The 27,661-nt window shown below is 43.2% G+C and overlaps 2 protein-coding genes across 2 annotated transcripts; both read left to right on the top strand.

Moving 5' to 3' along the window:
• Nucleotides 1–1,358: 1,358 nt before the first annotated feature.
• Nucleotides 1,359–8,925, top strand: slbp2 (stem-loop binding protein 2). The gene is given in 10 exon segments (XM_034136988.1): nt 1,359–1,475; nt 2,767–2,913; nt 4,943–5,011; nt 5,125–5,149; nt 5,151–5,206; nt 5,492–5,629; nt 5,888–6,055; nt 6,180–6,300; nt 7,615–7,717; nt 8,348–8,925. Coding segments are annotated over 10 exon segments (963 nt in total). The 5' UTR covers nt 1,359–1,422; the 3' UTR covers nt 8,431–8,925.
• A 5,094-nt stretch (nt 8,926–14,019) lies between these two features.
• Nucleotides 14,020–23,831, top strand: LOC117488201 (protein FAM53C-like). The gene is given in 6 exon segments (XM_034137002.1): nt 14,020–14,135; nt 14,965–15,022; nt 15,760–15,929; nt 15,931–16,620; nt 16,622–16,663; nt 19,881–23,831. Coding segments are annotated over 5 exon segments (1,215 nt in total). The 5' UTR covers nt 14,020–14,135; nt 14,965–15,015; the 3' UTR covers nt 20,187–23,831.
• The last annotated feature ends 3,830 nt before the right edge of the window (nt 23,832–27,661 follow it).

Below are 27,661 nucleotides of genomic sequence, written 5' to 3'. Positions count from 1 at the left end.
TCTCTCTCTTCTCTTCGATCTATCATCTCTCTCCTCTCTCTCTCCTCGCTCTCTCTCTCTCTCTCTCTCTCTCTTCTCGATCCTCTCTCTCTCTCTCTCTCTCTCTCTCTCTCTCTCTCTCTCTCTCTCTCTCTCTCTCTCTCTCTGTCTGTCTGTCTGTCTGTCTGTCTGTCTGTCTGTCTGTCTGTTCTTACTTTAACGTCTAGTTTCTAAATGTATGGTTAAATAAAACTGATTTTATTAAACACAGATTGTTGTTAGATGTCGACAGAAAGCAAGGATATAATCCCCTTGTCTCTCTGTGTGATATTTAAACATTAACTCGTGTTTAGAGAAACTTTTCTGATTAATATTTTCTTTGTTGATATGTTAGCATGTTAGCATCGTTAGCTTCAGCTCCGGTTCGGTCGGTTTTTAAGGATAAAAGGACCCGTTAAACCGGGTCTTTGTGCTCCGGGAGCCACTGGGAGGATTTCAGAGCCCCGGGGGAACCGGAGAGTCAGGAAACATGGAAGTTATTTCATGTTTTCATTCAAACAAATATTAAAAAACCTCCAGAATCTGAAGCACTCACCCCGCTGCCGGACGCCATCTTGAGTTTATCATGAAGAGCTACCCGACTGTCGTTAAAGTCAGAGTTCCTTTTTACGACAGGAAACAGCGCTGCCTGCTGGAGACTTTTAATTGAGTTACAATATTTTACATTCTGATTTAAAGTAGAATGACATAAACCTGTTTTATAAATTACATTTTTTTTTATTTGATTCTATTGTCATGGTATTTTTATCTGTTCTGTATTTTCTAAATATTTATTTTTTACATTTATATGTTTATACTCTTATTGATTATGTTCTATACATAAGTTTTAATTAAAATATATAATTATAAATATAATTTTAAAGGTATTTTTTCCTTTATTTATTAATTTTATTAAATATTATTTAATATATTTATAGTCTAAATCTATGTTGTTTCATTTTTAATATTTTTATACTCTTGTCCAGTTGTTTATTTTTGTAATTATTATTATATTAATTTTTAAGTAATTTTTTTAATATTTTAAAATCTGATATTTATCTTCTTGTGTGTTTTTATTTTATATTATTACATGGCTTAGTTGAATACTCGATTCTGATTGGTCAATTTAGAACACGTGACACGTTGTTAATTAATCATGTTCTATAATTACTGTGAACTAAAGTGTCATTGTTATTGTTTCTTTAATTGTTCCTCTTTATCTGGCTGTATTTCATTCCCTGTTATTATTATGTATTTTATATTGAAAAGCTCCTGTAATAAACTTTATTCTGTCTCTAGGGGAACCGGAAGTCCCGCCCCCGCAGGCCCCGCCCCCTCAGGTGCGCCTCATTAAAGGTGAGGAAGCGGAACAATGGCGTCTGAAGAGAAACTCGATCCGGCATCATGTCATCGATCCGCGGAGAAACAGCTGCTCAGAGCCCGCTGCAGTCCTCCAGGTCTGAACCTTTCTTTCATCATTATGTATTATATCTACCTGTCAGAGAGTCGTCATGCTCACCTGTGCAGCCTCAGGTGAGCACGAGCTGCAGGTTGATTGGCTCTCAGGTGAAATCCAGCAGGACAATTAACCAACAATTAGATTTATGGATTTAAACAGGAACAGAAAACGTTTCTCTACAGAAACTATTGTTATTATCTCTGCTTCAAAGTTGAGTTTCTGCTTCCTGGTTACAATGAGCGGTTCTTCTGTAAACTATAAACCTATATTCCTGCAGTACTTTTGACATTTTTTTTTAAAGAACACACAGAGACAGACAGAGACACACACACACACACACACACACAGACACACACAGAGACACACACAGAGACACACATACACAGAGACAGAGAGAGACACACACACAGACACACACAGAGACACACACACACGGAGAGACACACACACACACACACAGAGAGAGACACACACACAGAGACACACATAGACACACACACACACACTTGTGAGTAGCGCTTTTCGAAACGGCAATGGCCGTGGCTGTCTCCTCCTGATTGGTGGAGTTGGCCCAATAGCCGTAGCACCACCGTCTGACGTCAGGACAGTGTTCAAATCTGGATCAGTTTTTATCAGATCCGTTTGCAGCCCCTTTTTTAGAGATTTGGGTATGGAGGAGGAAATAGAGAGGGTTGTGTTTTCTGACACTTGGTGAGTTCCCTGGAACACCGGGGACACATATTCATGTATACAAGACGTACAAAAGTGCATTTTGCATGATAGGTCCCCTTTTAAATGAACTCTTAAAGTCTTTACGGTGCTTTAATTGTCTCAGTTTTAGAGCAGCAGGGAAACTAATTAGATTCAAGTTTTCCAGCTGATTCCCTGGTGCATTGTGGGAGATGTAGTTCATTGACAATGATAATACATTTCATTTATACAGCACATCTCAAGGTGCTTCACGATGCTACGAGGAGAAACATACAATAACATACAAAGTGATCTGAGGAGCATATTGAATACAATATGGTGTTTCCTGAGCTCTGGTGCATTGTGGGAGATGTAGTTCCTCACTGTCTCTCTCTCCCTGTGTGTGTGTCTCTCTCTCTCTCTGTGTGTGTCTCTCCCTGTGTGTGTCTCTCCCTGTGTGTCTCTCCCTGTGTGTGTCTCTCTCTCTCTCTGTGTGTCTCTCTCTCTCTGTGTGTGTCTCTCTCTCTCTCTCTCTCTCTCTGTGTGTGTCTCTCTGTGTCTCTGTGTGTGTGTCTCTCTCTGTGTCTCTGTGTGTGTAGCCTGTGTGTGGGGCCCTGGTCCTGTGTGTGTGTGACAGGCTGGGGGGCTTCAGTGTGGAGCGCCCCCCCTTCCCCCGACCCCCTGCTGATCCCCCCCGAGCCCTGGCTGCTGCCGGGGTGCAGCTCCGTGTTCGACAGCCTGGTCAGGTGAGAAGATATTATTATTAAACAAAAATGTCAAACATCAGGCGTAACATCGCCAAAGCCTCCTCAGACCAACCTGTCTGTCCCCAACATCCTGTACTCGCTCCGTCCAATGCACCGACCCTGAACTGCTTCACGGAGCAAGCTGAGCTTTCAAAAACCATCTCAGCGATGACCTCATCTAGCTGCGCCCTTGATCCTATCCCCACCTCCCTACTGAAAGCCTGCTCTCCATCCATTATACCAACTGCTACCATCATAATAAACAGATCCCTGTTCAGTGGTGAGGTCCCCCCCCCTCCCTCAAGCTGGCAGCCATCAGACCGGTCCTGAAGAAGCACAACCTGGATCCTGAGGTACTCTCAAGCTACCGCCCCATCTCAAACCTGCCTTTTCTAGCTAAAGTTCTGGAACAAGTTGTTGCCCTTCCGCTTCACGAACATCTCCACACTCATGAGCTCTATGAAACCTTCCAGTTCCCCAAGCCTACTCATCTTGCTGGACTTAAGTGCAGCATTTGACCCTGTTGACCATCGCATCATGTGTCGGCGACTCCAGGAGGTGGGAATCGCTGGCTAGGCTCTGGACTTTTTCCACTCGTACCTCACAGGAAGACGGGAATATGTCCGTCTTGGAAAAAGCACCTCCGACACACACTGTCACCTCTGGTGTACCCCAAGGGTCAGTCCTTGGGCCACTGCTCTTTTTAATGTACATGTTGCCCCTGGGACAAATACTGAGGAGCCATAACATCAGCTTCCACACATATGCTGATGACACACAGATTTATTTCCAAACTGTCCCGGATAAACATCTGGCACTTTCAAAAGTCTCAAGATGTCTGGAACACATACACCACTGGATGAGCAACAACTCCCTCCAACTGAACAGCAGCGAATCAGAGGCCATTCTGATTGGAACACCACATCAAACACAAAAAACTGATATCCCTCATATCAGCATCAATGTCCACTCCATTCCCCTCTCCCCACTTGTAACGAGCCTAGGTGTGAAACTAGACTCATCCCTTTCATTCCAAGCACACATAAAGACGGTCTGCCAAGCCTCATACTACCACCTGAGGACCATCTCCAAACTGCGACACTCCCTCACCAAACCAGTCCGTGCCTTCATCACCTCCCGCATTGACTACTGCAATTCTCTGCTTGCAGGCATTCCAACAAAAACCACTCGGACTGCAATATGTACAAAACTGTGCCGCCCGGATACTCACCAAAACACGCAGATCAGAGCACATCACCCCCATCCTTCACTCCCTCCACTGGCTCCCTGTAACCCACCGGATCAACTATAAAGTCCTCATAATGGTCTTCAACGCCATCAACCACACTGGCCCCACCTACCTCCAGGAACTGCTAACCTGACAACACTCTCACACCTCACGCACACTCGGGTCAGCCCGCTCCAATCTCCTGTCCCGCGGACTGGTCAGCATGGAGAGCGTGCTTTCTCCTCCCTGGGTCCTCGTCAGCTTCCAGAGAACATACGGAGCTCTGCATCGACCCCCCGGAGAACATGCGGAGCTCTGCATCGACCCTCAAGAGAACATACGGAGCTCTTCATCGACCCTCAAGAGAACATACGGAGCTCTGCATGGACCCCCGGAGAACATACGGAGCTCTGCATGGACCCTCCGGAGAACATACGGAGCTCTGCATCGACCCTCCGGAGAACATACGGAGCTCTGCATCGACCCTCCGGAGAACATACGGAGCTCAAGACCCTCAAGACCCTCCTGTTCCGCATCTCACTGACTGTCCTTTACTTTATTTTATTTAAAATCTTTTATGCTCTTAACCTTTTAAAAGCAAATCTATATTACCATATTTTATTCAATATGCTCTTTTAGATATCTTTTGTTTTCTCCTCATAGCTTTGAGATGACGTTGTTTTTAAACTGTGCCATTTAATCAAATGTATTTATTTTTTATATATATCGTTTTTTATAGTTGTATTTTCATTTTAAATATTAATAAAAAGTGTTATAAACTGAAAATCTCGCCCTCCTCAGTAACGTGTCGCCGCTGCCGTCCCCTCCTCCCTCCAGAGGGCGAGAGAGAGCCAGCAACAAACCTCGCAGGTCAGTCAGCTTGTTGTTGTTTATTACTTAGGATATATATTTTAGATTTGTTGTGTTTTGAATATTCTGACTTTTTAATATTTGAGGATATTTATGAAACTGTGTTTCTGCAGGCCGTCCATCTTGGAGCGCTGCATCCCTCAAGGTGGTCGAGCAGCAGCGTCGCCGTGGAACGGACGACCTCGACCTCAAGAGGTCAGGATCAATATCAAGAATACAATTAACTCCTGTCTCTCTCTTTGAAACTCCTTTCCTGGTTTAGGAGAAAGATCCTTTTTTAAATGTTTGTTTACATTAATGCACATTTAGTTTTTCAAATATCAAATACATTATTTCAGTCAGGGATATATATAGTTTAAACAAACTACTGTGTATATGTGGTGTGTGTGTGTGTGTAGGAAACAGTTCAGTGTGAAGCTGGTTAACGAAAAGCAGCGTTTGATTAAACTGTTGTCATTGTGATGTGTTCTGACGGTGCAGACCCCCCCTGGAGCGCGGCGCCCCCCGCCTGCCGGACCACAGCGAGACCAACGGGGCCGTCCTGAAGCGCCGCCAGAAACAGATCCAGTACGGGAAGAACACCAGCGGATACCAGAACTATCTGCAGCAGGTCCCCCGGTAATGTATATATGTAATAATATACATACACATACTTAATATACTACAACCAGAACTACCTTTTTTATTTTTTTCCTTTTCTAACAATAACTTTTTTTTTTTACTGTTTCTCTGAAGAAGTTGTAATTTCAAAAGTTACAAAAACTAGAACCCTACATTTTCTCAGCAAAAAATTAAAATAGTCCAATTTTTATTTTCCAAAAATATAGAATTTGATGAATAACTCCAGATTTTGAACCATGTTAATCCCCCCTTCAGACCCCTGAGGGACGCTAAGCTCCACCCCTCAACCCCCAACAAGTACAGGAAGTACAGCCGGCGCTCCTGGGACATGCAGGTGCGTCTGTGGAGGAGAGCGCTGCACCTGTGGGACCCCCCCACCGATCACCTGGACCCCCCCGACTCCCAGGACCCCGTCGAGCAACTGTACGCTTTATTATTATTGTACATTTACAGGAAAGAAATACAGATAGTCAGCACGAGTATAATCTGGATATTTATGAGGAAAACATTTAAAATTAGTTTGTGAATAAAAATAAATTGTTTGTAGGCAGAACCAGCTGGCCAAGATGAACTCTGACCTCTGTGAGGACGGAGACAGGCAGAGAGAGAGAGAGCCTCCTGCCTCGAAAGCCGAGCCGCCCGGACCCTGGAGCCGCCCGCTGACCCCGGTAACAACAACATCTGTTTACATCCAGTAACCACAACTGTTTACATCCGCTGACCCCGGTAACATCTGTTTACATCCGCTGACCCCGGTAACATCTGTTTACACCTGCTGACCCCGGTAACATCTGTTTACACCCTCTGACCCCAGTAACAACAACTGTTTACACCCTCTGACCCTGTGTAACATGTTACCACCCTCTGACCCCAGTAACAACTGTTTACACCCTCTGACCCCAGTAACAACAACTGTTTACACCCTCTGACCCCGGTAACAACATCTGTTTACACCCGCTGACCCCGGTAACAACTGTTTACACCCTCTGACCCCGGTAACATCTGTTTACACCCTCTGACCCCGGTAACATCTGTTTACACCCTCTGACCCCGGTAACATCTGTTTACACCCTCTGACCCCAGTAACAACTACTGTTTACACCCTCTGACCCCAGTAACAACTGTTTACACCCTCTGACCCCGGTAACATCTGTTTACACCCTCTGACCCCGGTAACATCTGTTTACACCCTCTGACCCCGGTAACATCTGTTTACACCCTCTGACCCCGGTAACATCTGTTTACACCCTCTGACCCCGGTAACATCTGTTTACACCCTCTGACCCCGGTAACAACATCTGTTTACACCCTCTGACCCCGGTAACAACATCTGTTTACACCCGCTGACCCCAGTAACATCTGTTTACACCCGCTGACCCGGTAACAACAACTGTTACACCCGCCTCTGACCCGGTGGTAAACAACAAACTGTTTACACCCTCTGACCCCGGTAACAACATCTGTTTACACCCGCTGACCCCAGTAACATCTGTTTACACCCGCTGACCCCAGCAACAACTGTTTACACCCTCTGACCCCGGTAACAACTGTTTACACCCTCTGACCCCGGTAACAACTGTTTACACCCTCTGACCCCGGTAACAACACATCAGATAAAGATCAAATGTAAAACGCACTCGAGGAAACTGAGACCCTGTAAGGAAGTATTTTCATAATAAAGTCAAAAAGTCCAGAATATTTTCAAAACAAAGTCTAAATGTCGGAATTGTCCTTCGAAGAGAGTTGAACCTGTCCTTTCAGAATAAAGCTTAAATATCCGGAGCATTTTCACAAAACGTCAAAATATCAGATTTTTGTTTTTTCCAGAATAAATTGTGATTTACTGGAATATTTTCAAAATAAGGTTTAAATCGTGGGAATATTTTCAAGCTGAATGAAAGCTAACAGGACAATACTTTAGACCTTAAAATGAAATGTATAAAATGTCACCAGGCCATAACTGTGGTCTCTTGTCTCTCCAGACGAGGCGCTGCCCCCCCGGTCTTGGGTCCTTCAGGACTCTGAACTCCAGCGACAACATGGCCGACTGGTTGCAGCTGCTGCTGGAGGCCGAGGGCCGGCAAGGTGAGGAGCCCTTTAACTCTTCAAACACCGGGGTAAATGTCTAGTGGGGTAAAAGTCTATTTTATTTGCTGGCATTAGCATTAGCCGAGTGTACCAACGGAAGCTGCTGGGAGTCCCAGCAGCTTCCACTGAAGCCTTCCCCAACTCCGGGGACTTCCGTCCGGGGACTTCGGGTGGCAGTATACGCCGTGAAGTGGTTTGCGGCCTGCCAGTAAACCCAGAGCAGAAGAAGTGACGTCAGCGGCTTCATTTGCCTAATCCTCCCTCAGGGAACTTATTCCGGTGTGAACGCGATCTGTACTTAGTTCATGAGAACTAAAGAGTTCTCATGAACTAAAGAGTTCTCATGAACCTTTGTGGGAAAAGTACTTGGTGTGAAAGCGCCTTTTATTATTCAGCATACCTTTATTATTCCCACTGAAGGAAACTTTGCATTTGTCACCAAGAAAATGGCCAAAGACGGCTTTAATATTACCCAAGAAGCATGCGTTAAAACATATTAAAGTTCTTAGACGTGTACATATTGCAGTCCATTGGTGTTTAGCAGCGAGGGGTGTCGCAGTCTGTGTTGACCGTGAATCGGGTAATACAGAATCTTTAACGTTAACCTCGTTTTTCTTTGTCGTTCAGATTTCCCTGTTTTCCCGTTGGAGTTCGGCTCCAACGACCAGCAGGTTCCCGACTTCTCCGACCAGCTGTGGACTCCGTACTGACGTCTGAGGAAACGCTCGATCGACGAAGATCAGGAGAGTTTGTGTGTTTGTCTTTTTTAAGATGGTTGAAGGTTTCCTAACGACAGCAGGGATGTGATTGGTCCCGAAGAGCACGTAGGCCCCGCCTCCTCTCTGGTCCTGAAGAGCACGTAGGCCCCGCCTCCTCTCTCAGCGTTGACCTATCGCGCTCCTTTAGTTTGTGTCACTTTGTTTACTTGCCTCGATGGAGCACTTCTCACCTGCACACCTTTAGTATTAAGACTCTCACTGATGAAGCGGTTTGTTTTAGTCTCACCTGTCCGTCTCACCTGTCCAACTCACCTGTCTCTGGTCCACGGTCACGCTCTGCTGTCTGCCCCCTGCTGTGTTTTTTCTAAAAAACAAAACCCTGTCTAATTGGGTGGGGGCTGTCACTTTGTGTTTTACTTTTTTTTTTGTCGTTTTGTGCTGAAATGTGATTAATAATAAAGATGGAAATAAAGTGTTAGAAATTCACCTGGTTTCTTCTTCTGTTATGTGGTTGTAGAGTTGGGAGAAAGAGGCGGGACTAAAGTGGGGATTTAAAAGGTTTCAAAATGTCTCAATATTAGAATAAAAAGGGACTTGAAGCACCTCCCACAACGTTTAAATGTCCAAACATTTCAGAATAACGATAAAATATATATATTAGGAATATTTTCAAAATAATGTCTAAAGGTCAGGATGAAGTCGAAATGTATAGCTTTCCAAAGAATGCCTGCATTTAGACATTTCTCTGAGGAACTGGATATTTTACCTCACAAATAACAATATGTTCTCTCGCCTCCCCATTGGCTGCAGCGGGCTTCCATAGTACAGACCGCATGTGCTGTAAACAACCTCAGCCTCTGAACTACAACTCCCAGCAGCCCCGGCGGCAGCAGCACAGCTCTTATGTTCTGTTTGCTGCTGAATTATATTTAAAAAAAAAAAAACGTTATATTTGTGGTAAATAAACCGCTCGGTTATCAACCGAGTGTTTTATGATATAGATCGGGTGAGTGGCAGGTGCGGTGCGGGGTGATGCGGTGCAGCCCCCCCCCCCCTCCCCCCGCCTGGCACCGTAAACCTTATTTATGAATGCCTGCCGCTCACGGGCGTGTGCACGCAGATCCGTTATTATCATGCTGTAATAATCACCGGAGAACGGACAGTTTCTGCAGCGGGTGTTCAAGAGCATCCCGGAGCCCGGTGAGCGCGAGGGAATCTGGACTTTGATTCATTTCGGTGCATTTTGGTGCTGAGCGGCGGCGGCGCGGCGGAGCGGCAGGAGCGGCAGGCGGAGCGGCGCTTCAGTAACACCGGGTCAAAGAGAGCTGCTTTCTACACACAGCGGACCCGAACCGGACCCACACCGACCGGCACCGACACCCCGGTAAGGTGAGCCTTCAGCCGGGGAGAGGGAGCGGTGTAACGCCGGTGGTCTGCCGCTGCAACACCGCGCTGTTCGCCGCGAACACAGCGCATAGGCCCGGACACACGCTGCCCCCCCCCCCCCCCCCCCCCCGGTGTTATTATGGTTGTTATAATGGTTCTGGTTCTGTTAGGGAATCAGCCTTTAGACCTGGGGTTTTTATTCAGAAACACTAATGTGAGGCGAGAGGGGAACCGAGCAGATCCCGTGTGATTACACCGCGTTTGTTTCTAACGCTGCTAGCATGCTAACAGTTAGGTCAGTTAGCCACCGTTAGCGGAGCTGGTGAAGCCCATATTTGGAAATTCCGTAGCGGCCAAACGGGGGTACTACAGCTCACGTGACGTCATTTTGGCCCAAAAAGACTTTTCCCCATTGACTTACATTAGGAAAGAAACGTCTGTAAATCAGCGGATATTTTTTTTTATCTAAATAAACTCCCCAGGGCGAACTCTTATATATCCCTTACTTAAAATGTATTATTGTAGAAGTTGTAAAATGCTCTAAAAGCTGAATCCATAGGTATCTTATCTCTCCATTCATTTGACTCTCAGAGAGCGGGAGATCGGGGGCGGGGCTTAAGGGAAATCTTCATTGCGCACGCTCAGTGGGCCCACATACGGGTACTTATCGCTTCATTGTTGCTTCACACGCCTCTGAGCAGCTCCCATAGGAATGAACCGGGTCTCTTTTCACCTCCATGGTTTCTGCCCGTTAGCCGCGCAGACCGGAGCAGCGCGGCCGGGATTCAGCACCTCTGAGGCGGGGAAACAATCCTCCGTGAGCCGGTCTGTTCCACAGAGCAAAATGGCTGAGTTTATTGTGCCGACCTTGAAAATAATAATGACATATTATTTATAGTAACTGCTAAGGTAATATAAGAGGTTGCTATAATATTACATGTTAATTATTTTTTATTTTATTGTAGTTTATATTTTGTATCATTTATTCTGCTCTATAACTGGGGGATACAGCCACATCGGGAGTGTTAGCATTCCTCATTGAAAACAATGGGATGTGTTAGCAACGAGCTAACAGCAGCCGGAGGCCCTGAGCTGGGATCTACAAAATAAAGCGAATTGTGGGAAATCTTTTCAAAATAAATTCTATATGTGAGGAATAAAATACAATCTAAATGTAAAGGCTGAAATATTTGCAAAATTAATTCAAAATGATAGGAATATTTTCAAAATAAAGTCGATCTGTCTGTAATATTTTCAAAATAAGGTCAAAATATTAGGGATATTTTCAGATAAAAGTATCCCAAATAAATATCCTAAAATCTGACTGTTTTAAGGCAGAAATCCTAAAATGTAAAGGCTTTATTTTGCTCCATAAAGATGAAGTAGTTATTTTCTAAAAGGCTCAGAAATTATTTTGTTTAAGGACGGAAATTATTTTAATAATCTATTAATCTGCTGATTATTTTCTACATTAATGTCAAACAATATTGATCCCAGATTTCTTAAACCCGAGCTGATGTGTTTAAAGATATTACAAATATTCACTCTTATGTTACCCGCTAAAGACAAAACCCTGATATAGAAATAACTTCACCTTCATATGATCAATAACTTCACCCTCATATGATCATTAATGCTTCATTTGCAGATTCAGTCCTGTAATCATCCAGGATGTTTATAATCAGTAAAGGTAGTGGTAATATAATAATATTAGATTTCATTTATATAGCGCTTTCAAGACACACAGCTACGCTTTACAAAAGTCACATTTAACAAACTCCTGCTGATGTTCAGGTGTGTATCAGTATGTAGTGTCTCTACTTTAAAGAGTCCTCTCCTGCTGATGTTCATGTGTATATCAGTATGTAGTGTCTCTACTTTAAAGAGTCCTCTCCTGCTGATGTTCAGGTGTATATCAGTGTGTAGTGTCTCTACTTTAAAGAGTCCTCTCCTGCTGATGTTCAGGTGTATATCAGTATGTAGTGTCTCTACTTTAAAGAGTCCTCTCCTGCTGATGTTCAGGTGTATATCAGTATGTAGTGTCTCTACTTTAAAGAGTCCTCTCCTGCTGATGTTCAGGTGTATATCAGTATGTAGTGTCTCTACTTTAAAGAGTCCTCTCCTGCTGATGTTCAGGTGTATATCAGTATGTAGTGTCTCTACTTTAAAGAGTCCTCTCCTGCTGATGTTCAGGTGTATATCAGTATGTAGTGTCTCTACTTTAAAGAGTCCTCTCCTGCTGATGTTCAGGTGTTTATCAGTATGTGATGTCTCTACTTTAAAGAGTCCTCTCCTGCTGATGTTCAGGTGTATATCAGTATGTAGTGTCTCTACTTTAAAGAGTCCTCTCCTGCTGATGTTCAGGTGTATATCAGTATGTAGTGTCTCTACTTTAAAGAGTCCTCTCCTGCTGATGTTCAGGTGTATATCAGTATGTAGTGTCTCTACTTTAAAGAGTCCTCTCCTGCTGATGTTCAGGTGTATATCAGTATGTAGTGTCTCTACTTTAAAGAGTCCTCTCCTGCTGATGTTCAGGTGTGTATCAGTATGTAGTGTCTCTACTTTAAAGAGTCCTCTCCTGCTGATGTTCAGGTGTGTATCAGTATGTAGTGTCTCTACTTTAAAGAGTCCTCTCCTGCTGATGTTCAGGTGTATATCAGTATGTAGTGTCTCTACTTTAAAGAGTCCTCTCCTGCTGATGTTCAGGTGTTTATCAGTATGTAGTGTCTCTACTTTAAAGAGTCCTCTCCTGCTGATATTCAGGTGTATATCAGTATCAAATCAAATCAAATCAAGTTTTATTTATGAAGAACATTTAAAAGCGATTTTTGGTCGAGCCAAAGTGCTGTACATGTAATAAAAACACATTACTACAATCACAATAAAAGACAATAAATTACAACAGATATATATAAAAAATAAAAATAAAACACAAGGAAAAGTCAGGAGTCGTGCTCCGCTCTAACTAGAAGGCCAGAGAGAAGAAGTGTGTTTTTAGTTTTGATTTAAAAACCCCTAGGGTCTGGGCCGACCTCACATGGAGGGGCAGAGTGTTCCAGAGCCTAGGGCCAGCTGCTGCGAAGGCTCGGTGCCCTCGGGTTTTAAGCCTGGTCTTGGGCACTACCAGCAGCAGCTGGTCAGCAGACCTTAAAGCTCTGGCTGGGGTGTAGCGCTGGAGGAGTTCAGCTATATAGGCCGGAGCCAGCCCATTTAGTGCTTTAAAAACAAATAAAAGGATTTTAAAATCAATTCTGAACTGAACTGGAAGCCAGTGTAGTATGTAGTGTCTCTACTTTAAAGAGTCCACTCCTACTGATATTCAGGTGTATATCAGTATGTAGTGTCTCTACTTTAAAGAGTCCACTCCTACTGATATTCAGGTGTATATCAGTATGTAGTGTCTCTACTTTAAAGAGTCCTCTCCTGCTGATGTTCAGGTGTATATCAGTATGTAGTGTCTCTCCTTTAAAGAGTCCTCTCCTGCTGATGTTCAGGTGTATATCTGTATGTAGTGTCTCTACTTTAAAGAGTCCTCTCCTGCTGATGTTCAGGTGTTTATCAGTATGTAGTGTCTCTACTTTAAAGAGTCCTCTCCTGCTGATGTTCAGGTGTATATCAGTATGTAGTGTCTCTCCTTTAAAGAGTCCTCTCCTGCTGATGTTCAGGTGTATATCTGTATGTAGTGTCTCTACTTTAAAGAGTCCTCTCCTGCTGATGTTCAGGTGTATATCAGTATGTAGCGTCTCTACTTTAAAGAGTCCTCTCCTGCTGATGTTCAGGTGTATATCAGTATGTAATGTCTCTACTTTAAAGAGTCCTCTCCTGCTGATGTTCAGGTGTATATCAGTATGTAGTGTCTCTACTTTAAAGAGTCCTCTCCTACTGATGTTCAGGTGTATATCAGTATGTAGCGTCTCTACTTTAAAGAGTCCTCTCCTGCTGATGTTCAGGTGTATATCAGTATGTAGTGTCTCTACTTTAAAGAGTCCTCTCCGTAGTGATCTCACCATGTTCCGTATGTAAACAATACATTTTATTTCTCTGCTTCCTCTGCAGGTGCGTTACCGGGGGCAACAGCTGACTGAGGATGTGTATGTGAGAGTGGGCGGGGCTACCTGGCCCTGAGTGACGGAGGAGGCGGAGTCTCAGCTCACAGACACACAGAGGGGCGTGGCCTCTCCCCCCCTCCTCCCCCTTCTCCCTCCCCCCCCCCCCCTCCCACCACCATGCTGTGGTCTTTCTGCTGGGGGAGGGCCTGACGACGCAGGACTCTGGAAGGAAACCCTGCTCCGCCAGGGGACTCACACCTGGTGAGACACACACACACACACACACACACACACACACACACACACACACTCACACACACAAACACACACTCACACACACCTGCAGACACACACACACACACACACACACACACACACACACACACACCTGCAGCATCACACACACACCTGCATCACACACACACATGCAGCATCACACACACACACCTGCATCACACACACACACCTGCATCACACACACACACACCTGCATCACACACACACACACCTGCATCACACACACACACACACACACACACACACACACACACACACACACACACACACACTCACACACCTGCAGCATCACACACACACCTGCATCACACACACACATGCAGCATCACACACACACACCTGCATCACACACACACACCTGCATCACACACACACACACACCTGCATCACACACACACACCTGCATCACACACACACACACACACACACACACACACACACACACACACACACACACACACTCACACACCTGCAGCATCACACACACACATACATACACACACACACACACACACACACACACACAGAAACACACACACAGAAAACACACACACACCTGCAGCATCAAACACACACACACACACACACACACACACACACACACACACACACACACACACACACACACAGAAACACACACCACACACAGAAAACACACACACACCTGCAGTGTGCATTGTGATGCGTTCAGGCTCTATTCAGTCAAATTGATAATTGTGTGAAGGTAAATTATAACGTAACGATCTGTTTGTGTTTTAATCCGTATTTTAACTGAAGTGTGTTTGTGTGTCAGTCCCTGCTGGACCCCAACAGCCTCGCAGAGCTCAGGACCCCAGATGGCTTGATGCCTGGTGAGTGTTCAGCATGAGTCAGCATTATGAGTCCTGAACCCTGACATGAGTCAGCATTATGAGTCCTAAACCCTGACCTGAGTCAGCATTATGAGTCCTAAACCCTGACATGAGTCAGCATTATGAGTCCTAAACCCTGACCTGAGTCAGCATTATGAGTCCTAAACCCTGACCTGAGTCAGCATTATGAGTCCTGAACCATGACATGAGTCAGCATTATGAGTCCTAAACCCTGACATGGGTCAGCATTATGAGTCCTAAACCCTGACCTGAGTCAGCATTATGAGTCCTGAACCCTGACATCAGCATTATGAGTCCTAAACCCTGACATGAGTCAGCATTATGAGTCCTAAACCCTGACCTGAGTCAGCATTATGAGTCCTAAACCCTGACATGAGTCAGCATCATGAGTCCTAAACCCTGACATGAGTCAGCATTATGAGTCCTAAACCCTGACCTGAGTCAGCATTATGAGTCCTAAACCCTGACATGAGTCAGCATTATGAGTCCTAAACCCTGACCTGAGTCAGCATTATGAGTCCTAAACCCTGACATGAGTCAGCATTATGAGTCCTAAACCCTGACATGAGTCAGCATTATGAGTCCTAAACCCTGACCTGAGTCAGCATTATGAGTCTTAAACCCCTTCGGAACAGCTCTATAAAAGTCCCATGTATGATGATGATGATGATGATGATGATGATGATGATGATGAAGGGTTGTCCTCTCTCCTGCAGAGAGCAGTTACTGGCAGCTCTGCCCTCCCTCCTCTAAATCTGGCCTGCAGGGGGGGTTACTGAGCTCTAGTTTCCCCCCCGGCCCCAATGCTCACCTGCAGGAGGGCGTCTCCCGCCTGGACCCCCCCCCTCTGGCCCCTCCCCCTCCTCCTCTGGCTCCTCCCCCTCCGCCCCCCCCCTCCCCCTAAAAGGCACTGTCGCTCCCTCTCAGTACCTGAGGATTTATCTCGCTGTCGATACACCTGGAGACCGAGCGCCTCGAGGGTCTGGACCCCTGTCAGCAGGACCCCCTGCCATGGGGGCGGGGTTGGGGGTGGGCCTTATTCATCAGGGGGAGGAGCCTCTTCATCAATGGGAGGAGCCTGTCGCGCCCCAAGCTCCTCCCTGAATTCGTCCCTTCACTCCTCGTCTTCGCCCACCTTCTTCAGTCTGGCGTTATCTCCGGACAGCCCGTTGCCATGGAGCTTCCCGTGGGACCCCAGTGAAGCGGCGTCAGGGGGCGGAGCCTGTTGCTGCTTCTTCCCGTCATCCTGTAGCTCCTCCCCCTCCCCTTTGATCCCGCCCCCTCCCCCTCAGAGGCGTTTCTCCCTCTCCCCGGTGTTGATCAGAGACTCTTTAGGGGGGGCGTCGTCGTCCACTTCGTCCTTTTTGCCGCCACACCCCCCTCCGATTAGGCCACGCCCCCCCAGTGTGACAGCGGGAGGGGGCGGGGCTCTAATGGGCGCCTCCCCCTCCTCGGCATGCAGCACCCCCTCCTCCCTGAGGCGCTCCCTGCCCCCCCCCTTGCCTCGCTGCCACTCACAGCCCTGCGACCTCCTGCTGCTCAAACCCGGGCTAAAGAGGCGCCGCGACCCCGAGCGCCCCCCCCGCACGCCCCCTGCTGGACTTCACCAAGATGACACAGGTACTGAAGTTCATAATGTCTCAACACCTGACGTTTTACTAAATGTACAGTGGGATGTTAAGTCCAGTTATCAAGAGAAGCGATGGAGCAGTAGATTTGACGCCTATAGTCTCAAGGCGCATTTCCACCGCAGGGCCTCGCTCGACTTAGTACGGTTTTGTTAGGCCTTGTTAAGCCTCGTTAGGCCCAGCTCACTTTATGCTGCGCTTCCATTACAGTTCAGTAGCTGGGGCAGTATCTATAGTAACGCAGTGTAGGCGGAGCCGTGACTTCATCTTCAATGAGCACCCCAGAAAAACAACATCAGCCGTTAGCTGTTAGCACTCAGAGCTCACAGCTCCTCATATCTGTTCAGAAACTAGACACAAGTGAAACAAGTACACACCACAGACTGTCTGTGTCATGGCGAATACAGTCGCTGGTTTATTTATGTCTGTAGGCCGTTGTTGTGAGTGTGGACGGTCGGAGCATATACAACGTTAGCTTAGCTGATCTCCATTTAGAAAACACGCATTTTAAAAGGTGTTTCGCCTGCCGTCTGTCTGCAGACTTGTCAAAGCATTAATTCATAGTTTTTACTAACCTGTATCAGTATGTTGTTACTTCGGCATAATTTTGAAACGTGTATTACAATTAAATCACGGTCAAATATGTTCATCTTGTTGTAGTTGTAGCCCCCTTGCCAGCGATTCTCTCTCTAGTTTAGCAAACTCAGCCCGACTCAGCCTGTTTGTTGGCCCCGATAGAACCACGATTTTGTCGGGCCAGAAAAAAGGTGAAAAAGTAGCCCCGGGCCGGAACTAGGCCTAGTGGAAACGCAACCAAAAATGGGCACGACACGGCACGCTTAAACCGCGCTCCGCGCCATGGTGGAAATGCGCCATAATACTCTGAAACTAAAGACCTGGTCCGCTCCTGAGAGGTGAGCTTATATCCTTCTCTTGGGATCTGACTAATTACTGGAAGTCTATGGAACAGATGCCGTGTTGACGTTACATACTTGGGCGTATTAGGAAGATTTCAGGTAAAGCTTATATCTTACAAAAGTCTGGGAAAGAGGGAAATGATCTCATAGAAATGCAACTGTTCTTTTGCTAAAGGAAGCACATGGCTTCACGAGGTTTATTGATCAAATATCTGTTATTCTTCATCAAAGTGTACTCAAAGCCGTTCATACCCCGCTCTATTCCACAGATCTTAAGGGTCTCTTTGCAGGTTAATGTCGTGTCAAATGATCATATAATCATTTAAAACATACAGTCTTATACTAGATGACACAGGTGTATCACGGTTCAGTAGATATTAAACACAGGTAACTCATGTCTCAACACCGTTTATTATACGGTTACATGCCGCCTTACATTAGCACGTTGCCCATAAACTACATGTCCCACAATGCATCTCATTTTGTGACACTACCCTAGACTTCTGCTTTCAGACGAAGTTAATTATGAAGTTATTACCCTATTATTGTATACACTGGACCCCAGGTCACCTGGTTGATACAAGTCTCTGATGGACCCCCTGCTCCTTCATGGTGTCTTTATTATTACGTTTGACTCTGAACACACGTCGGGAACAGAACCTGAAATAGAGAAATGCTTACCAGGTTTTTGCTGGTTGTACTTTATCTACATGACTGTACCTAATGTTACTCTGATCCGGTTACTTATGTTGTGGCAGATATTTAAGTAAGCTTTCTTAACGCTAATGTTATAATAGTCAGATTGCTCTGAAGATGGGAGGTGATATTCTATTAATTTTCACGTTCACACAGTCGGTGATTTTGGCCGGCCGTCTTTCTGTATTTCCTCTATCCTGTAATATGAATTGATCGCTTTAAACTCTGCACACTGTTGTTATCAGCTGTTCCACCATGGTTGCTACCTCAACCTGTAATAGATTTATCCTTATTGAAACAGTCTGAGGACAAGGATTTAACATGGACATTAAATAAATCAACAGTAGGTGGCGATATATGCTCCAAGTGGAAGCAATTCGCCATTAAAGCAAAGAAGAAAAAGAACTCCGCACAGTTGATCTTTTATCCTGGAACCTATCCTGCTCCGGAGGCTAGCCGTTCAGCATAAGTTATCTAGTTAAAGAAAGCTTACTTAAATATCTGCCACAACATAAGTAACCGGATCAGAGTAACATTAAGTACAGTCCGCGGCACTGTGAGTGCAGACCTCGATGTGTCCCATTATCATTCATATCATATCACATCATAATGTATCATATATTTCCTTATCTGAGTCAGCTTCTTGAGCCGTATCTGGCCGTGCAACACTCACAGTGTCACATACTGTATGCAGAAGTATTATTTTAAGCAACACATTAAGTTGACGAAACACTCGAGTCAAATGTAATTAAAGTCAGATCCACTCGTGTCTTGGACGGGGCAGTGATATCATAAACCTGTTGATGTACGCATTCAAACACTTTTTCTGTTACCAGCTGTATTCACCTTGCAGGTGCAGCTATGTGGCTTTGATCCTGGATAAAGTGTTTAAGTCATGGATGTTTAAAGTTTAACTTCTTCATATTTGACTAATATTATAGTTGACTTTTCATTCAGGAAGTATGACGCTGCGCTGTCAGTACGCTAGTCCATGTTTGTGATTGGTCGAATGCTCCAAATACCACACCTTTCATGTGAACGCGCACCTAACTAGATAGGACACGGCTCGCTTGCGATCGAGTTGATAACCAGCGTCGTAGGACAGCTTAGCGAGAGCGCGTATGTTTTGGATTAGGCCAACCGGCTAACTCAAACATATCCAGGTTATGTTGAACTAGATTCGTAGTACAGGCCCCAGGTTAGCCGCTCAGCATCAGTTGCCATGGAGATCTAGCCCGCTAAGAAGAGAACCAGCGTCGTAGGAAACCCAGAGTTTACCTGAAGTTAGCTCGCTAAGCCAAAATCCGGCTTCGTCGTACAGAGGCCTCTGGTGTTCAGGGTGTGGTTGTTTACTAGTTGTATCTTTATTTATCTCGTTTGTTGTTGTTGTTGTTGTTATTGTTTGTTGTGGTTGTCTCTAAAGTTGTTGTCTCTGCTGCCCCCCTGATCCCCCTCTATATTTTTTTTAATGTTCTCTTTATTATTAAGTTTGATAAACTATCACATGTTGGGAATCAAACATAGAGTAATGGTTACCAGTAGCTGGTTTGTTGTTGTTGTTGTTGTTGTTGTTGATGTGTCTCTGCTCGCCCTCAGACGCGCAGCATGGACCCTCAGGCTCTGGACCGATGTGGCGGCCGGCTGCTCTGCGGCGTGGACCTCTCCGCCGGCATGGAGTCGTTCCTCGGAGACTTCAGACGCTCCTGCTCTCCGGCCGAGTGTCTGGGACGCAACAGCATCGGGCCGCTGAGTGAGAGCGACGAAGAGGAGTGCCGTGAAGACGAGGAGGAAGAGGAGGAAGACGATGGTGATGAAGAGGAGGAGGCGGCGGCGGCGGCGCAGCAGAACGTCTTCGAGAGAGACTGTACAGAACTGGACCTGAACTTGATAGAGGAAAACTGAGGCGTTTGTAAATGAAGGCTGTCTCTCTCTGTTTTTTTATTTGTTTTTTTTTTAAGCCCCTCCCCCACCCCCTCCCCTTCTTCATCGTCTCCTTGCCACCAATCAGCAAGGCTCTCAGGAACAACGCCTCCTCTCATTGGATGAGCCGGGGGAAACAGGACGACAGTGATGATGTGAAGCTGCCGCGAGAAGAGAGGTTTCAACAGTAACTCCGGGAGGACCTGCAGACACCTGGAGCGTTAGCGTGTAGCGTTAGCATGTAGCGTTAGTGTGCATTGTTAGCATAAGTGTGCAGTGTTAGCGCACAGTGTTAACCTGCAGCGTTAGTCTGCAGCTTTAGCGTGCAACGTTAGCCTGCAGTGTAAGCATGTAGCGTTAGAGTGCATTGTTAGCGTGTAGCGTTAGCCTGCAGCGTTAGCGTGCATTGTTAGCGTGTAGCGTTAGCGTGTAGCGTTAGTCTACAGTGTTAACCTGCAGCGTTAGCGTGCATGTTTAGCGTGTAGTGTTAGCGTGTAGCGTTAGCGTGCATTGTTAGCGTCTAGCGTTAGCATGCAGGTAGCTTGGTCTGGGCGTCCCGGTGTCTTCCAACTTGCAGCTGCTGAGTCTCAATCTGAGGAGGCGCCACCTGCCATCAAACACACACAAACACACACACACACACACACACAAACACACACAAACACACATACACACACACATACACTGGGCGTGGCGTCGGCCCTCAGACTGCAGGCAGCCACTGATGCTGTCGTTCACCTGAGTGTTCACACATTCCTGTTCATCCACTCACTGTGTGTGTGCGTGTGTGTGTGCGTGTGTGTGTGTGTGTGTGTGTGTGTGTGTGTGTGTGTGTGTGTGTGCGTGTGCGTGTGGTGGTCATGTGACTTGTGTCCAGATTAAATCCAGATATTTATTTTTATATTTATTAATTTCTCGTTATGATATCTTTGGTGATTATTAATTGATTTATTTCAGATCACTGCATCATATTTATTTTCACTGCTAGTACTTGAAGTGATAACTTACATCACAACATTTTTTATATCTTATTTATATAATTTTTAATATATTTAACAGGCCGATCATTCAGTTTGAATTTGCAGAAAACTTCAGATCTTTTATAGGTGTTATTCTCTGGGTTTAATCTGGACTCTGCTGTGATTTGACTCCAGATGTAATTTCTGATTTGTTTTTCCCCTGAAAAAGAACAAAATGCACGTCAAAGGTCTCCGAGCGTCCGCTGCACTGAAGTTATTTACATGTTTTTCTACTGAGAATCACATTCCTGCTGATAACCCCCCCGACCTGCAGAGAGATGATCGTCACAGCCGGTTCATTTACCTTTTCAATAGGTGTGTTAGTGGGGGATCTACTCCAGTCCAATCAGTCACCTGTAGACGATGTATTGATTCATGGTTTTAGGCCTTTTTCGAGCAGATTTGTGAAATAATTTGGGATTTTCTTCAAATGAAGCCCTTATTTGGTTGGTTGGGCTTCTGGTAAAACAATATCTTTGAAGAAGATGTAACGGCCGTTTCATAGACATACAAGTTTTGGATTATTAAAAATTACCTGCTGATTAATTCATAATAAAAACATCTCCTAAATGAAAACATAATTCCCCCCATGTTCCTAAATCTGGAAAGTGTTTTTTCCAGCTGACACTAAACACAACGTGATGCATTCAAGGACACTCAACATCGGAGAGTCGATGGTCAGCTGCTGGAAAATAAAAAGGTTAAGAGACTGAAACCCCAGAAGACAAAGTAAACAGAAACATAATTTGAAAAACAAATGGATCATGTTTGAAAGACTCAGATGTCCAATTGTCCCTGAATGCACCTAAAGGGTAAATTAATTTCGGCTGTGACGGATCGTCGTCATTTATTTATAATCGTGGCGACTTTACTGTTACATTTACAGACGTTTAGTTTGAACGGCAGCGACGTCACTTTGTAAGATTGTTTTCTGTTTCTTCTTCTCCGTCTAATGTCAGCGTCACATCGGTGAGGGGGGGGGAAATGTACAAAAAAAAAGAAGTATTTTTGAACTGAAAAACATCCTCACTGTTAAAGGGAGCAGTTCAACATTTAGAGAAACTCTTTTTAAGGTGAGGTCAGTTTGCTAAGAGCTAACGTCTTAGCGTCACATGCTACCTGTTAGCATCACGTGCTGAAAATCTGAAATTATAACTTAGGCTCAGTTCACACAAATCTACAAAACATTTAGGAATGAAAAATAAAAACTGCAATGTTTTCCAGGAATGTCCCCGTAACACACATATACAAACACAGCATCCCCGTAACACATATATACAAACACAGCATCCCCGTAACACACATATAAACACAATGTCCCCGTAACACACATATACAAACACAGCATCCCCGTAACACACATATACAAACACAGCATCCAAGTAACACACATATATAAACAATGTCCCCGTAACACATATATACAAACACAATGTCCCCGTAACACACATATACAAACACAGTGTCCCCGTAACACACATACAAACATAATGTCCCTGTAAAACACATATATACAAACACAATGTCCACGTAACAAACATATACAAACACAATGTCCCTGTAACACACATACAAACACAATGTCCCTGTAACACACATATACACACAGCATCCCCATAGCATTAATTGTTTTTCAGCAACCTTTAGATAAAACTACGCGCACTTACGTATTATTCTTATCTTTAACGCAGTTTAAAATACAATCAACACTAAAAAACAGGTTACATTAAGAACTAATTACCCTTTCAAGCTAGCTAACTTGTGAATCGACCATGCTAATCGCTAATGCTAATTGCTAGCATACACATTGCATGTAAAATCAAATTCACAAATGTTAATTATAGTTAATACTGTATTTGTCACAATAACAGACTATTCACAGCACTTAAGCCTAAACATAATTCTTTATAGCCGGCATGCTAGCAAATAACGCTAGCTTTCAGCATATGCACTTCTCAAGCTAATTGAAAGGCTAATGGCTATCGTTAGCAGTAATTTAAATCCACAGCTAAACCTCAGTAACAGACCGAGCCCGGACGTTCATGTGGTGTTTTTACATGTTTCTTAAACCAGTGTAGCATGAGAGCATGGTGGAATTTAGCTAACTAGCCACCCGCTAAATGAGGTAATAAAAGTACTAGCCAATCAGAGCCCGTTAAACACAGCGTTAGGTTTACATCTCGAGCTGGCTGTAAAAACTATCAATGCCTCCCTGTAACACACACACACACACACACACTCTCGCTCCTGGTTTCATGGGTCTGTTTGTTTCCATCGCTCCATCGCCTTACTGAACATATTATTCTGTAAATCAAAACGTTAAAAAAGGAACGAGGTGATCGGAGAGGAGGAGTTTACTGTAGCTGTTTTTAGTCCCTCTGTTCTTTATGTTCTGCTGTTCTTTCTTAATATTTCTAATCTGATGTCTGAGCGCGACGACGAGTCGGCGATGAAACGCATCGTGAGAAAATAAAAAATAGAAGCTTCCGGACGTTAGCGGAGGATCGGGGTTGTACAAAGTTAGCGGAGAGACTCGGACTTCTCTTGTCTTTTAGAAATGTTTTTTATTGTATGTGATTAAAAAAAAGAAAAAAAAGAACAATGACAACATGGCAATTTGAAAAAGCAGTTTGTGAATAAATTAAGTTTATTGAGAATTATTTTACAAAGAAAGGGGAAAACTGGTGTCCTGTGTTTATTTCCATCCGTTTGGATTAAATGTTGTTTAGATCAATAACAGGAGATTAGGAGGTTATTATTCACAGCAGGTAAGAAAGGGTGGAATATTGTTGCAAATGTTTGAATAATAGTAAATAATTTACACAAACATTAACATTTTACAACAAAGATGATAATAATATGGCAATAAAGAAACTTTATTTGACATTATTTAAAGAAATATGCAAACTCAGTTGCATTTTTTAAGTCAAAATGTTAATAATCAGAATAATTCAGATTTATGTGAATAAAGCAAATGTATTCCAAAAATAATATTGTGGTTTAGAAAAGGGACAATAATGTAAGACATGTAGAGAAAATGTGAAAACTTAAACTTCACTTTAAGAAGTTAAAACAAAATGAGAACAAAAATATATTTTATTACAAAATACTACAAGAAAAAAGTTGCAATTCAGAAGAAAAAGATTATTTAAAAATCCAATACGATTGGATGAGAAGAAACACAAGGATTTTAGTCTTTACAGACCATTTACATGCACTAACACCTGCTATATAACAGAGAGTTTAAATGTGCTAATTAAAATACATCTTCAGTTTAAGAGAAAGTCAAACTCAACAAAAAGTCAAATATAAGAAAAGTCACACTTTAATGTACATGAGATACTTGTTTTATTGAACAGTGAGAGTTCATATTCATAAAAACAGTTTCCAAAATCTACCTTTTTGTTCAGCAAACAAATGGATGAGAAAGTTGTCAAACTTTTTAAAATTTCGGTAGATTTTTCTTTGCTAATTCTCTGCTTTTATGTTAAAAAATGAATATTGTTTTAATAATATATATGATATTATGCCACCTCAGAAAAACAAAGCGTAACAGACATAAACAAACCTCACATGGAATAATAACTTTATTATAAACATCTTATTGATATAAAGGAAAGTAAATCAGGAACTACAAAGATATGTTATCGGCAGAGGTGGGGACTCGAGTCACATGACTTGACTCGAGTCAGACTCGAGTCGCATATTTTTTGACTTGAGACTTGCTTGACTAACATTGATAAAAGACTTGACTTGACTTTGACTTGGTATTCATGACTTGAGACTTGACTTAAGCTTGAGACAGATGACTTGAAAGGACTTGACTGTTTAAAATTAAATATTTGCGTTTGTTTTTGTAGTGAGATATTACGTTTAGTTTTTTCGAAAAATGTGATTGGGTGATTATAGCGCCGTGCGCGCAAACCTGGCAACCCACTAGACCGCAGGAGTGTCAGTTAACATGGCAGCGGCTAGCGTTACTCCACAAATAGTCAAGTTTGAATTCAAGGATTATGTTGTCGATGACGCTAATAAGAAGAGAACAGCGGTATGCAGGGTCTGCAGCATAAAGATCGGTGACACGACCACCACAACATCCAACTTCATTCGTCACTACAAAAAAACCCACAGAGAAAGGTGCGTGAATGTGTTGTGTTAGCTAGAAAGCTAACGTTAAGTTTAAGCTACGTTAGACTTGGTTTCAAATCGATTAAGCATTGCAAAGAGAAGACAAAACGGTAAATTAACACTAGAACCTCCAAGGGATTCATTTGTACTAACCCTGATACTGACGGGCTGTCAGGAGAGGGAGAGAGAGAGAGGAAAAGAGATGCCTCGTTTATTTCCCCTGTGTTATCAGAAGTTACTGTAAACTTTTGAATAATGTAGTTCATCTACTTTTAGTAGTTTGTTTAAATGTTTTAATTATGTTGTTTTTGTTTGTAGAAGTGCATCATTCCTTGATTTATTGTAAAAATGAATCTGAACTTTTTGATCTGTTATGATGATAAACTGAAGCAATTTCAAAATTAACCCAATGAACTGAGTTTTAAATCCTAGCTATATTGTCTGCAGTTCTAGGGTTAATATTAATCTAATATGATTGTCATCGGTCTAAATTAGATTTCAAATGATTAACTGTGTATGTAATGAAGATCATAGTGTGGGTTAAATCCATTTTCATAACCACTGTCTTTTAACTGATTTAAATGCGGAAACTGGGCTTATTCATCAGAATTTCGTATGACTTGACTTGACTTGACTTGACCTGAGCAATGACTTGACTTGACTTGCTTGACTCTCACCACAGTGACTTGGGACTTGCTTGATACTTGTAGGTCAAGACTTGAGACTTGCTCATGACTTGCACATGTAGGACTTACTCCCACCTCTGGTTATCGGGAACTCCAAAGATATGTTATCAGGAACTCCAAAGATATGTTATCGGGAACTCCAAAGATATGTTATCGGGAACTACAAAGATATGTTATCGGGAACTACAAAGATATGTTATCGGGAACTACAAAGATATGTTATCAGGAACTACAAAGATATGTTATCAGGAACTACAAAGATATGTTATCAGGAACTACAAAGATATGTTATCAGGAACTACAGAGATATGTTATCGGGAACTACAAAGATATGTTATCAGGAACTACAGAGATATGTTATCAGGAACTACAAAGATATGTTATCAGGAACTACTACAGAGATATGTTATCAGGAACTACAAAGATATGTTATCAGGAACTACAAAGATATGTTATCGGAAACTACAGAGATATGTTATCAGGAACTACAAAGATATGTTATCAGGAACTACAAAGATATGTTATCAGGAACTACAGAGATATGTTATCGGAAACTACAAAGATATGTTATCAGGAACTACTACAGAGATATGTTATCGGGAACTACAAAGATATGTTATCGGGAACTACTACAGAGATATGTTATCAGGAACTACAAAGATATGTTATCAGGAACTACAAAGATATGTTATCAGGAACTACAGAGATATGTTATCAGGAACTACAAAGATATGTTATCAGGAACTACAGAGATATGTTATCAGGAACTACAAAGATATGTTATCAGGAATTCCAGAGATATGTTATCGGGAACTACAAAGATATGTTATCGGGAACTACAAAGATATGTTATCGGGAACTACAAAGATATGTTATCAGGAACTACAAAGATATGTTATCAGGAATTCCAGAGATATGTTATCGGGAACTACAAAGATATGTTATCGGGAACTACAAAGATATGTTATCGGGAACTACTACAGAGATATGTTATCAGGAACTACAAAGATATGTTATCGGGAACTACAAAGATATGTTATCGGGAACTACAGAGATATGTTATCAGGAACTACAGAGATATGTTATCAGGAACTACAGAGATATGTTATCAGACAGGATGCTTCGCTCGGATCTTGTCGAAGCAGCAACAGGTTTGAATTCTTCATGGTTTGTTTTGTGAAAGTCAGTACTTTAAAAATCTAATATAGCAGAGCAGTGAGTCGTTGTTATCCGTATTCAAGGCAGTAAGAGACAGTATTGAATGATATTTTACACATTCAGGTCTCCCTTCTCTTGGAGATCGTCACAATCAAACATTCATTTTACAGGTGAAAAACTTCTCAGACAAATATGTTTCGCTGTTCAGTTAAACAGGTAAAAAAAAAAGCAGTTATTGTTAATTTAAACTTTGACAAAATTAGATTTTTAGTCACAATATAACTTTACTCCGCTGAGTCGCTCAGTCTCAATCTCTGTGGATTTTTTGTGCTAATTCTCTGCTTTAATGTTAAAAAAGGAATATTGTTGTAATAATATGTGATATTATGCCACCTCAAAAATATTATATCAGTATTTCTGACATTGTTTGTGAAGATAAACAAAGCGTAACAGACACAAACAAACC

The sequence above is a fragment of the Trematomus bernacchii genome, unplaced genomic scaffold (assembly GCF_902827165.1).
Source record: "Trematomus bernacchii unplaced genomic scaffold, fTreBer1.1, whole genome shotgun sequence".
NCBI lineage: Eukaryota > Metazoa > Chordata > Actinopteri > Perciformes > Nototheniidae > Trematomus > Trematomus bernacchii.
This window is presented reverse-complemented; position numbering and strand designations above follow the sequence as displayed.